This window comes from Saccopteryx leptura, chromosome 7 (assembly GCF_036850995.1).
Source record: "Saccopteryx leptura isolate mSacLep1 chromosome 7, mSacLep1_pri_phased_curated, whole genome shotgun sequence".
In the NCBI taxonomy this organism is placed as follows: domain Eukaryota; kingdom Metazoa; phylum Chordata; class Mammalia; order Chiroptera; family Emballonuridae; genus Saccopteryx; species Saccopteryx leptura.
The window spans coordinates 24,066,384-24,079,388 of record NC_089509.1 but is presented as its reverse complement, the minus strand read 5'-3'; the positions used below and the strand labels follow the sequence as shown (position 1 = coordinate 24,079,388).

The 13,005-nt window shown below is 36.0% G+C and overlaps 1 protein-coding gene across 1 annotated transcript in view; it reads left to right on the top strand.

The window, feature by feature from the left end:
- Positions 1-13,005, top strand: part of LRP1B (LDL receptor related protein 1B) — a 2,108,848-nt gene that overhangs the window by 1,959,176 nt on the left and 136,667 nt on the right. Inside the window, exons 69-71 of the mRNA XM_066345498.1 lie at positions 1,751-1,880; positions 4,193-4,299; positions 4,604-4,736. Of these exons, the coding sequence (XP_066201595.1) occupies positions 1,751-1,880; positions 4,193-4,299; positions 4,604-4,736 (370 nt within the window). The remainder of the gene's footprint in view (positions 1-1,750; positions 1,881-4,192; positions 4,300-4,603; positions 4,737-13,005) is intronic.

Genomic DNA, 13,005 nt, shown 5'->3' with positions numbered 1-13,005 from the left:
ATGGGGTTCATTATTCTAGTCTCTCTACTGTTTATTTTTTAAATATCTAAAATAATTAAATATCCTACAAATATACACACACATACACACACATCAACTAGACTTTAATTTATTGTATATCAAAATTTTGATAATAAAGTGTCTAAAAGTGTCACCTTCTATGCTGTCAGTACAGATACACCAGTGCCATTAATTAGTCATACAATCAGACATGATTCTTATCCTGTGAAGCTTAATTACATGAGATTTTAATTTATATTTCTTATTTTCTGCATTTTTACTTCATTTACTCATTCACTTATTTATTCATCAGTTTTTTTATTGAATGCTTACCATGTCCCAGGCACAAAACTGAGCATGAGGAATATAGCAGTGAATAAAACATAAAATTCCTTTCTTGTGACTATTTCTCCAATATTTTTGACACCATTCACTGTTATATAGTTTATGCCTCAGATTCAGCATACTTCTAATTATGCTTACACATTAAGAGGCATTTCTTAGATAGTTCCATTTATGTTTAAACTTCTGCTGTGAAGCCTTTGTTAAAAACCTTAGAATGCATATGTTTAAACCGTATCCACTTATTTTGACAGTTAAGGTATTTTACTGCAATTGTTGTAAGTGGTAGTCTTTCTTATTAGTCAATGCATTTATTAAATATAGGAAGTAAATCTTTTTTTTTTAGTATTTTTTAAGAAACACTCTGACAAAGTGTAAAAACACTCAATACTTGGGAAAAGAAGGGAGGAAGAAAGGAAGTAAAGGAGAAAATAAATTGTATGGCAGGCAGTGTATTAAACTACCATCAACAAAGAGAAAATTAGAGAAATTTAGAAAGTCCTTACATAATGATAAAACTAGGAAGAAGTGAATAATAGTTCAAGGTGTTTCATTTGCGGGGAGTTTCATAAGTTGTATGAGTGCTGTACCTTTTGTGAAAGGAGCAGACAAGTAAATTTTGGCAAGAATAGAAATTCCTTAACAACAGAAAATAATCCCAACAAGACATTATATTGAAACAGCCCATTTCAACCAGGATGGTCAGACCACAGGGAAGGTAAATTTCTAATGGGTGTCTTTAACTGATCGCATAGAAAGAACTGAAATATCTCCAAAAGTTATACTATTTCCTTGTTTCACTTCCAAATAAAATATACACATAAGCTAACAGAAATGACAGTCATGACAGTTAACTTTACAAACATCTGTTGGGACAGTTACGAACAGCAAGCCAAAGTGTAAAAGGATGTGTATAGATGCAAAGAGATGGTAAGAAGTGTAAGGAAAGACCCTGGGGAAGACTTGCCAGTGCCAAACAGATTTGCTTTAAGGTCCTTGTTTGTTTCACATGTCAGCCTCCCACCCCACTTCCAATGAACTCAATGTACTTCTTAAAAATATATAACCTTCTTTCTCCCCCAAATTTTCATTCTCCCTTACAATTATTAAAATTACATTACCCCATAACTATTTATTGAAGAATGACCCACATGAAGCAATTTAAGTAATATGATAAAGCCATGACATTTATTAAAAAATTCTGTTTTATTACTACTCAGAGACTAACAAAAGTGGAACATTGCTATGTTATGTACCACTGGGCTTACACAAGACCATCTGAGCTTCTTTTATGTGGCTGACTTGGTTTCTATATTTCTAAGTTTCTACGCATAAGGTTTTAGTTGTCCTTGGGTTATATTTGTCTAATAACTTAATTTTAATTACATTTATTTTGTTTTTTAAACAGAGGAATTGTGAAATGAGTTGTTCCAGAGATCAGTTCCAGTGTTCTAATGGTCAGTGTATATCAGCAAAATGGAAATGTGATGGCCATGAAGATTGTAAATACGGAGAAGATGAGGAAAACTGTGAACCAGGTAAAATGAGGTGATGTTAAATTTAGCTGATATTTTAACTTGATTGAATTTAAATGTGAACAATGATATTCAGAAAAAATGTAGAATTCATGTTCTGATTTCTGATTTTTAGGAATAATCTGAAATATCTGTATATAGATTAATTGATGTGCCCTTCATATGTTTTTAAAGTGTTTCAGCACATAAAATTCTTACTATGTTTGAGATCCAATCATTACTCCCCAAAATTTGATTTTCTGGTTTCTGTACCTTTCCACACTATTTGGGATTTTTTTTTTCATGACAAAAAAATGAAATATGTTGAAACTGTAAGTATGATAAAAATCATGTTTTCAACTATGGAAATAAAAACTATGAAACAGACTATAGTAATTGCAACATGATACCAACTGAGAAAATAACATAAGTGTATTATTTCTATTTACTTCTTTGTCCAAAATAAAAACAAAAGTAGGAAGTAAAACCATCGTATAGGAAAAATACACTCAATTTATGTATTTCTATTTTTTAGATATAACTATAAATTTACTTATCAAAACCTAATTTTTACACTTAGTTATTTTAAAGATATTATCTTATAGAAAGAAATCGTTAGGAAAAGTATACTATAAGCTGTGTATAACTACCCAAAGCATTATTCTGAGAAGCTAGGTAAGAGTAGCAGACACAAGACAGATGTGTGACCGTTCCCCAGTACCATGCCCACGGGCCATAGTTCTAATTGATCACATTGTTTTCCTTACTGAATCCAGACATGTTCTCAGATTCCTTAAAACTACAAATCCTGGCAAACATTGGCAATTAAAATATATTAAAACATAAAGAAAAATCTTGTTAGCATTCCTGGAAGATGCAATTCAGCCCACACAGTCATTGTGTAAATATATTTGGCTACTTAGTAGTTTAATATATGGTCAGGAACCCCAGAGGTATGAATATAAGCAAACTCAAAGCTACAAAGGCAGCTGTCAAAATTCTGATGTCAATTAATTAGATTGGATACTGGTCATTTGATTTATGTGTTATAAAAGAAATACTTTACGTCTTAGGGACTCTGTTAGTACTCATATATTTCTGTTGAAAACTCTAAAACAAAAATTCTTCTTATAGCTTATACAAATATGACACTTATGTCAACATAAAATAGATATCATAGTGTCTGTGAGAACATGCCAAGGTTTCTATTTTTAGCTTTACATAATGTATATATGAATTAACGTTCCCAGGATCACTAAATCTTATTATAGTTTTGAAAATGATATGACTTATCTTTAAAATAATTTAATTAAAAATTATAAAAATATTTATTTAGCTTTTCAAAATCAAACTGATGAAGAGGATAGATGTTATTTTTTCTTCCTGATTTTGTTTAGTAAGTTGATTGAATACCTACTGAACTGACTATTATATTATTGAGACATATTACTACAATGCTATAGTATTATAAAGCACATTTTATTTATTTTAATTTTATTTATTTGTTTATTTATATTTGTATTTTTCAAAAGTTAGAAGTGGGGAGGCAGTCAGACAGACTCCTACATGTGCCCGACGAGGATTCACCTGGCACGCCCACCTGGGGGTGATGCTCTGCCCATCTGGGGCGTTGCTGTGTTGTGGCTGGAGCCATTCTAGTGCCTGAGGCAGAGGCCATGGAGCCGTCCTCAGCGCCTGGGCCAACTTTGCTCCAGTGGAGCCTTGGCTGTGGGAGGGGAAGAGAGAGATAGAGAGGAAGGATAGGGGAAGGGTGGAGAAGCAGATAGGCACTTCTGTGTGCCCTGACTAGGAATAGAACCCAGGACATCCACATGCTGGGCCGACGCTCCACCGCTGAGCCAACTGGCCAGGGCCTTATTCATTTTTTAAATTGAATTTATTTTGATGACATTGATTTATAAAATGCAATAGGTTTCAGATGTACCATACTGTAACACATCATTTGTAAACCACAGCGGGTGTTCACCACCCCAGTCGTTTCCTTTCCTTATCATTCATCCCCTCCTCACCCTCTTCTACCTCTCCCACCCCCGGCCCCTCTTGTAACCACCACACTATTATCTGTGTCTTCGAGCTTTTTCTTTACTTAATCCCTTCCCCTTTTCTCCTAGCCCCCCAAATTCCCTTCCCTTACAACAGCTGTCAGTAAAAAACATTTTAAATGAATATTTAGTATCCATTGTTGAATATAGTTTAAATAACCTAAACTATTTTCATTTCTACTATGAATATTTATATGCATATTCATGTTTCTTTTTATGAAGCTAGTCATTCTTTTCAGTGACTGTAAATCTCAACTTTATAATTCCATTCAGCTTTTCCCACTTGCTCCCCAAGTGAGTACATATGTGCCAGCGGAGGATGCATCTCAGCGTCTCTGAGGTGTAATGGAGAATATGACTGTGCTGATGGTTCAGATGAGGTAAAATCTATCTTTTGATTACAATCTCTGAATTACATGAATTATACTTAGGAAAACAAATGTAATAAAAATAAAAAGGAAATCTTGATTCTGATTTGTCTAAAAATGTTAGGACAAGTACATTTACTACCATAATGTCAACAAATATCTGTATTTTAATGCAGATAATCAAATGCATTTAAATCAAAATTAAAGGAGCCCACAGTATAAGAAATTTCCAGTATTGTCAGCTACATGTTTATTTTGCCTATGACTGTATGATTATCATTAATAAAAACTACAGTACCCATTTGTATTTTAACAGATGGACTGTGTGACTGAATGTAAGGAAGATCAGTTTCGATGCAGAAATAAGGCCCACTGTATTCCAATTAGATGGCTGTGTGATGGGATTTATGACTGCGTGGACGGCAGTGATGAGGAAAACTGTGATAGAGGTAAGGTGTGTGTGTGTGTGTGTGTGTGTGTGTACGTGTACGCGCGTGTGTGTGGTGTGTGAGGAGATTGGTAGTTAAGGCACTGTGTGGACTCTATAGATGCTAGAGGGAAAAGATTAGATTATTAAATGCTTCTGTTTACTCTTTCTAGTTTTATTATATAATAGCCTATTCTCAATAAGCAAAATATGGATCATTTTCAGACAGAGTATAATGTCACTCTTTGTACAACAAAGGTAACCAAAATGCAAGTCTTTATTGAGCACCTACCATGAGCAGATCTTTGGACTAGATGCTGGGTCAGGGAGAGAGCTATTAGAAGAACACAAGAAACAGCCACTAAAGCCATTATTACAAGAATATTTTCAGAGAACATTTCTTCTTCACATTGCTTACCTTATTCTAAATAAATAAAAAATAATATAGTATTATACATACTGATATGCAGTGGTGGGATTCAAATAATTTAACAGCTGGTTCTCTGCCCTAATGACTATTTTAAGTATAAAAAATGACATACCAAAAGGTAGTGAATTATTATCATGCATGTAATACTTAAACAACAACAACAAAAAAAAGGTACACAAAACTGGATTATGTTATAAGAAAGAGTTTTAAAATACTAATGAAAATATGTTGAATAATACCTGACTAAAACATTAAATCTGTTACTTAAGATATTTCCATTGCTTCTTGTTCGGCATCCTCACTTGCAATTTTTTTCACCTATGGACGAAATGAACATTATTATGGGCCCTTAGAATACGCTGTTGTGCAGATGGACATTTAAAAAGAGCAAGGAATGTAAATTTGTGATTTCCACATTGAGCAGCTGCCCAGGTACCCACCTTAGTGAGAACCCTGATCACAAGTGCCCTTTTAACAACCAGTTTGCCAAACTCAACAAAAACTTAGGTGTCGGTTCTGCCGAAGCGGTGTGGATGCCTGAGCCCCACCACTGCTAACATACACAGATTACAGACTGTGCCCCAGATTTCCTCCTTGCTGATGGTTGAGAATATGACTGACATTTTTGTATCAGTCTTAAGACCACTTTGAGTTTTGTAATATATTATTTACAAGCTATGTGAAGATATTTTCTGACAGACAACAGCTTTTAGTTGTAAGTCACCCAATAAAATTGGCAATTGTTACTACCTTAGATTTAGTGAAATGAAAGCAGAGAAATTGTGTGAAGCTTATCATGAGCATAAATTACATAATTATTGTTATTTTCATAGTGTTAAATATATTATTTAAATAAAGATTTCTTTTAACCAGCTAACAAAAGTCTCTCAATGGGCTTTACATTTCAGAATATTTTGGACGTCATCAACAGAGATGATGCCAGATATTGATGTAGATTGCAAAGCATTTGAATAGGCATGCAGGGTTTCTAAGTATAAATGTATCTAAAATATTTACTTCTGTAAATATTTATTCACGCAAGGAAAAATATCTTCTACTTTCTCTAATATTAGATCAAGCTTTTATGATTTGCTAATGTCTCCATCCCAGAACCTGATAAAGTATTCAGCAGAAGGAATCCTAGCTCTCATTTTGAATCTGCAGTTTATTGCAGAGATCCATAAAAGGTTACACTTCCATAATAGCTGTTTCCAATTTAGTTAATTTCTCAAACTCACTTTCTGTAATTGGTCAACTCTAGAGACAGAAAGCTTTGTGGGTAGTCTGTCACCCATGGTCTAATGTAGTTTTTGAGGTAAAGACTTTAAAATAAAAATTAAGTTATTCATCCTTTTTCCATTGTTTAATGAGTAAGCTCCACCCCGTTAACTTCAATCACTGTCATCAGTGTGCTTCTTTCTCCCGTGGCTTTTTGCCTGGGCTCATGTAATGCTACCCAACTGGACTCCAGTATATCCTACTCACTGCTACCAGGTTCGTCTTATTTATGTGTATTTCAATACGTCAAACTTTATTCAGTCCTTTTCCTTTCTTGTTACACATAAAGATCTCAACCTGGAAGTCAGATTTACATGAGCAGGATAGCATTTAGTTTTCCCAGACTTATACTTTACTACTTCTTTTTATTTATCATATCCTAGTCAAACTGGAAATATTAAACAAATATATATTTTTAAATATTTGTAAATAGCACTTTATTTTATTTATTTATTTATTTTTTAAGGGACAGAGAGAGAGTCAGAGAGTGGGGTAGACAGGGACAGACAAACAGGAACGGAAAGATGAGAAGCATCAATCATTAGTTTTTTGATATGCGTTGTGACACCTTAGTTGTTCATTGATTGCTTTTTCATACGCACCTTGACCGCAGGCCTTCAGCAGACCGAGTAAACCCTTGCTTGAGGGGTCCAAGCTGGTGAGCTTTTGCTCAAACCAGATGAGCCTGCACTCAAGCTGGCGACCTCGGGGTCTCGAACCTGGGTCCTTCCGCATCCCAGTCTGACGCCCTATCCACTGAGCCACCGCCTGGTCAGGCCAAACTGGAAATATTAAATTTTGCTAAACTGGTAATATTCTAGCCATATCCTGCATGCTTCTCAGCAGCTTTCCTGATTCTTCTCCTACCTCTGCCGTCTGAATACCTCTGCCAGTGAAAACTGTATCTTCCCTTTCACGTCCATCTCAATCACTACTGTCTTCAACCCACTGAGTCTTTTTTTAGAGTTTACCCATATATTCTTTAACTGCATTCCTGTTACAGTTCTCCTTCTAATATAATTATTTCTGTATTATATGACTGTTTCCCTTGTGGAAATGTGAGTTTCTTGATGCCAACAATTACATATGCAAACAGAACAAGGACATACATTTCAGGAAGTGATATCATTATGTACAAAGTCACAAAAGTGAGGAGGACAGTTTAGCTGATTAGGAACCACAGTAATTGAAGATTTATACTGTAGAATTAAAACTCGTTTTTTTTGTTGTTGTTGTTGTTTTTTTGTATTTTTCCGAAGCTGGAAACGGGGAGAGACAGTCAGACAGACTCCCGCATGCGCCCCGACCGGGATCCACCAGGCATGCCCACCAGGGGTGACACTTTGCCCACCAGGGGGCGATGCTCTGCCCCTCCGGGACGTTGCTCTGTTGCGACCAGAGCCACTCTAGCGCCTGGGGCAGAGGCCAAGGAGCCATCCCCAGCGCCCGGGCTATCTTTGCTCCAATGGAGCCTCGGCTGCGGGAGGGGAAGAGAGAGACAGAGAGGAAGGAGAGGGGGAGGGGTGGAGAAGCAGATGGGCACTTCTGTGTGCCCTGGCCGGGAATCGAACCCAGGACTTCTGCACGCCAGGCCAACACTCTACCACTGAGCCAACCGGCCAGGGCCAAAACCCGGTTTTGGAGTGAAATTTTTCCACGAACTGTAGGAATATCAGCAATGAGTTGGGGGGGGGGCGGTGTTGGGGATTTGAGAAGGAGGCAAGCTAATTAGGATTTATCTATTTTTTTAAATATTGGATTTCATAAAAATTGTTTGAACAAAGGAACCCAGGTTAAAAAATGGAAATGTTAATGTAAAAAGTTGAATATTATAGTATTTGAAATATGTGGTATCTATCAGATTTAAAATTAGTCTATGAAATGTTTAAGGGTTGAGGATCTTAAATTAATCATTTAGAAATGTGTCAAAGTCTTCCTCCCCTTCATACTCATGCCTTTAATTTTTTGTTTGTTTGTTTTTGTTTTTGCTGTTAGATAATTAAATTCCAATGAAGCATCTTGGTGGATAAAGTATTTGCTTCTGTATGGATTATGATAAAGTATTTAATTCTGTAGGACATGACCAAGTCCAGATTGCTAATATTTAATTTACTTCCAGGAAGTGGTTTAACTATTGGATAAATGTATACCAAGGCATTGCAGAAATGGAATAAACACCTCTGCTGTTAAATTTCACTTCCATTCCTCTCAAATCTGGACCTGTGTGCTAGCAGGGGCTGAGTGTTGGGGGCTGGATAAGCATGGAACATTTTCCAAGTGGATCAGTTTTACTAGTTTACTTTAAAAAGACTATAACCCAAAACACTATGGAATTAGACACATTTATATTTGTAAAGGCAAAACACATTGGCTTAAGAAACTTGGTATTTATTTTGGCTTGAGCTCCCAACTTTACTTATAGCAATTTTGGTAGAAAACATTATTCTCTTTAGTAATCATTAGCTTAAAAGTGTGTAAGCTACTTAACATTATAAAGGCAAATTATAAAATATTATCACATATTAATGTTTCGGTAAGTGCAAATTGAGATGAGAAATCTAGATGCTTATTTTCTATAGTAATGCCTTTGTCCAGATTTTATGAACCTGCAAAGGATTCACTTGTATTTAGATATAGGTTATTGTTAATTAAGGTATACTTTCAATGTTCTAATAACCTCTTGTTGAGGTGGTTAAAAACCTGACTAGAAAACTGATATTTTGGCCCTGGCTGGTTGGCTCAGCAGTAGAATGTCAGCCTGGCATGTGACGGGGAATCGAACCCTGTCTGGGCACACAGGAGAAACGCCCATCTGCTTCTCCACCCTTCCCCCTTTCCTTTCTCTCTATTTCTCTCTTCCCTTCCCACAGCCAAAGGCTCCATTGGAATAAAGTTGGCCCAGGCGCTGAGGACAGCTTTATGGCCTCTGCCTCAGATGCTAGAATGGCTCTGGCCACAATGGTGCAACGCCCCAAATGAGCAGAGCATTGCCCCCTGGTGGGCATGCCGGGTGGGTCCCGGTCGGGTATATGCAGGTGCCTGACTGCCTCCCCACTTCTAATTTTGGAAAAATACAAAAAAAAGAAAAAAGAAAGAAAACAGATTTTAATTCAGCTAATCTTTTTTGAGAGAGTCAGAGAGAAGGATAGATAGGGACAGACAGACAGGAACGGAGAGATGAGAAGCATCAATTAGTTTTTTGATACGTGTTGCGACACCTTAGTTGTTCATTGATTGCTTTCTCATATGTGCCTTGACCGTGGGCCTTCAGCAGACCGAGTAACCCCTTGCTCAAGCCAGCGACCTTGGGTCCAAGCTGGTGAGCTTTGCTCAAACCAGATAAGCCCACGCTCAAGCTGGTGACCTCGGGGTCTCGAACCTGGGTCCTCCGCATCCCAGTCCGACACTCTATACACTGTGCCACTGCCTGGTCAGGCTCAGCTAATCTTTTTAAAATTATATCTTTTTTGTTGTTTGTGTGTGCTTCATGCTGTTTTAAAATAAGCATCCATGGTGCATTTTTTGAAGGGCAAATTCTTTATAGTACAATAGGAAGCCTTTAGTTATCATAAAACCTTTGTCTTTCTGTAATAATTATTATTTCATTTTTATTTCTCTTTTCTTAATAAAATAGTGGCACATCTAACAAACTCATGGGGAAAATTACATTGTTATCTAATATAATACCTAATGAACTCATTTTTTCCCTTTCAACATGACTGATGTGCTACAAATAGAGTTTCCTAAATAATCAGAGAATGTCCAGCTCCCAAATTTTGCTGAGCTTTGATCACTAGAATCTTGATTCTGAAAGAATACAACTCTTTTTAAAATTGTATGAATTTTGATACTGAATTAAGTCAACATTCATATCTTGTTTCTTTAGAACTAAAGAATGTACATTTTATCTTTTTTATTGTTTTCTGACAAAGAATTGTTAAATGGTAATATATTTTATTGCTTGAGTTTTAGCAATTGGGATTAATTTTAGAGTTAAGGCATTTTAGAGCTAAAAATTGCAGAAGTTTGAAAAAATAGGGGCACTTCAAGACTAGATATTGTGCTGTTAGAGGTCTCATGTGGTTACCTTGCATTCCCCACAAAGATCTGCCTTTATCTGTATCTTAGAATTTGTTAGTTCTTAAAAATGCCAGTGTAAGTTGTACCATTGCTGGTAAGAGTTTTCCAGAAAGTCTTAAAATTGTTCTGATTCAGATCACTATAAATTCTTGGTCTCAACTTAAACTATCAGTCAAGATTCTAAGCAATCTGTCTACATTTCTTTAATTACCTCTCTATACTATTACTCATATCAGATTTTTAATAAGTTGATTTTCTTACTTTTTCCTTCATAGCAATAAATCATGAGTTTTTTTCAACATCTGACCACTAAATTAACAAAGCTACCTACAGCTATGCCTAGCCATGTCTCTTCCCTCTGTATCAAAATGGAAGACTATCTCAGCTTCAGTTTAAAGATAATCTTTTTATTTTGCTGTAGATTTCAAATTCTTTACATTTTCTGGATTCTCAAATAACTCATTATATGAATTCCCATTTTCCTATAACCTTAATTTTATCTTGTCTTCTGGATTAATCCTCGAAAGAATTTAAATGTTTAGATATCTGATTTTCTTCATAAAAGTAACAAAGTGCCCTTCTCCCCAACTTTTCTCTTTTCTTCTTCCCCTTTAAGCAGAGGCAGATTTAATGGTGGGTGCATCGGTCATGCACCTGGGGCCCCAACTTCTGAAAGGACCCTCAAAACCCCAACTTTACACTTTTTTCTGATGACACCAAGTTTGGTTTCACATGTTCAATTTTAACATTAATTAAAAATATGGTTAAGCCTGACCTGGCAGTAGCATAGTGGATAGAGCACCAGACTGGGATTTGGAGGATGCAGATTCGAAACCTCGAGGTTGCCAGCTTAAATGCAAGCTCATCTGGTTTGAGCTAGGCTCACCAGCTTGAGCCCAAGGTGCTGGCTTGAGCAAGGGGTTACTCAGTCTGCTGAAGTCCCCTGGTCACAGCACATATGAGAAAGCAAACAATGAGCAACTAAGATGCTGCAACAAAAAATTGATGCTTCTCATCTCTCTCCCTTCCTGTCTCTCTGTCTCTCTCACGCACACAAAAAATATTGTTAACATGTATTTTTATTTTCCCTCTCTCTCTCTTTTTTTAAGGGGCCCAATGTTTTCTTCTGTGCCCGGAGCCTCAACCGACCTTAATTCACCTCTGCCTTTAAGGCCAAACTCCTGGGAAAAGATAGCTCCACTACTAGTTTCTTCATCTGATAATATCCAATAGCAAACATTTCACTAAAACCACCACCACTTCACTAAACCCACTTGCTTAGCAATATTTAAATGTGCCTCCTATAACCTTCCTGTTAGAACTCATTTTAGGTATTTCTCCAACCAGTCTGGCTAAATATACTCTTTTGTATTCATCCAGTCTTTAAATCATAATTACTGCTTTGGTCTTTTCTAATTTTCAAATAATAATAACATTGGTCATTCTCAGCTGTACCTTTTGCAGCTCAGAAACCTGTGTTATATTTTGGGCACGTTTATCTACTAGCCTGCTAAATATTGCCACATAGTTGTCTTACAAGTACCTTGAGCGAATTGCCATTATTTCTACTAGGCCTGCTCTTCCTGCTGTGTTTCTTTATCTACTAAACAGCACCATAATTCACCAAATTGTCAAATACACCAAAAATTAAGTATTATGACTGCTCATTCTCTTTTACTGCTCTGCATCTATTCAGTTATCAGACTCTACCTTCTGAAGATCTCCCAAATATAGCTACTCCAAGTCAGGTTACCATCATAATTATTTTTTTTTTCTGAATTGGTGCAACCTCTCTTCATTTTCTTTTTCTTCAGTTATGACTATAACCTCATCATGTTGGTTTCCAAGTTCGCCAAACTGTAGTTAAAGTTATCATTCTAAAATTCAGATTTGATTCTGTCATTTCCTCAATTAAATCTTTGCAACTGGAAGTGAATTATTCAAGATTTGTGTGCAAGTCAAAACTCCGAACAAGAGCTATTTGACCCTCACAGGACAAGGCTAATTATTCATTCTGAATTGCGTCCACATCTTCTTAGGCCTTTTCTGAGTTTGCAAAGATAAGAACTATTACTTCCTAGCCCCATGTTTTAATGAACCTATACTTTTTAAAATATATTAATAACTTCAATCATCAAATCTAACCAATGTATAAGCCATGTTTTCTATCTTATGTATGGGGTTTAAGTAGGTAAAGTAACTCTTTGAGAGAAATCTTATTAATCTTATTTTTAAGTTCCCATCATCTGTGTTTTATTTCCCCACCTTTAGCTTGCAAATACGGCCTTATACTTCACTTCAACAATACCTCTTTTGTAACATATGGAGACATGGATGACCAAGAAATTAATAGATATGTCTAAAGTAAAATAAAGCAAGTTCCAAACTTTCCAAACATTGCGGTTTCCACTATATGTTGCTACATACACAGACATACGACCAAAATTTATATGTGTTCTAGGACCTGTGTATGTGGTAAATGTACTTAATTTTAGATTAGAAT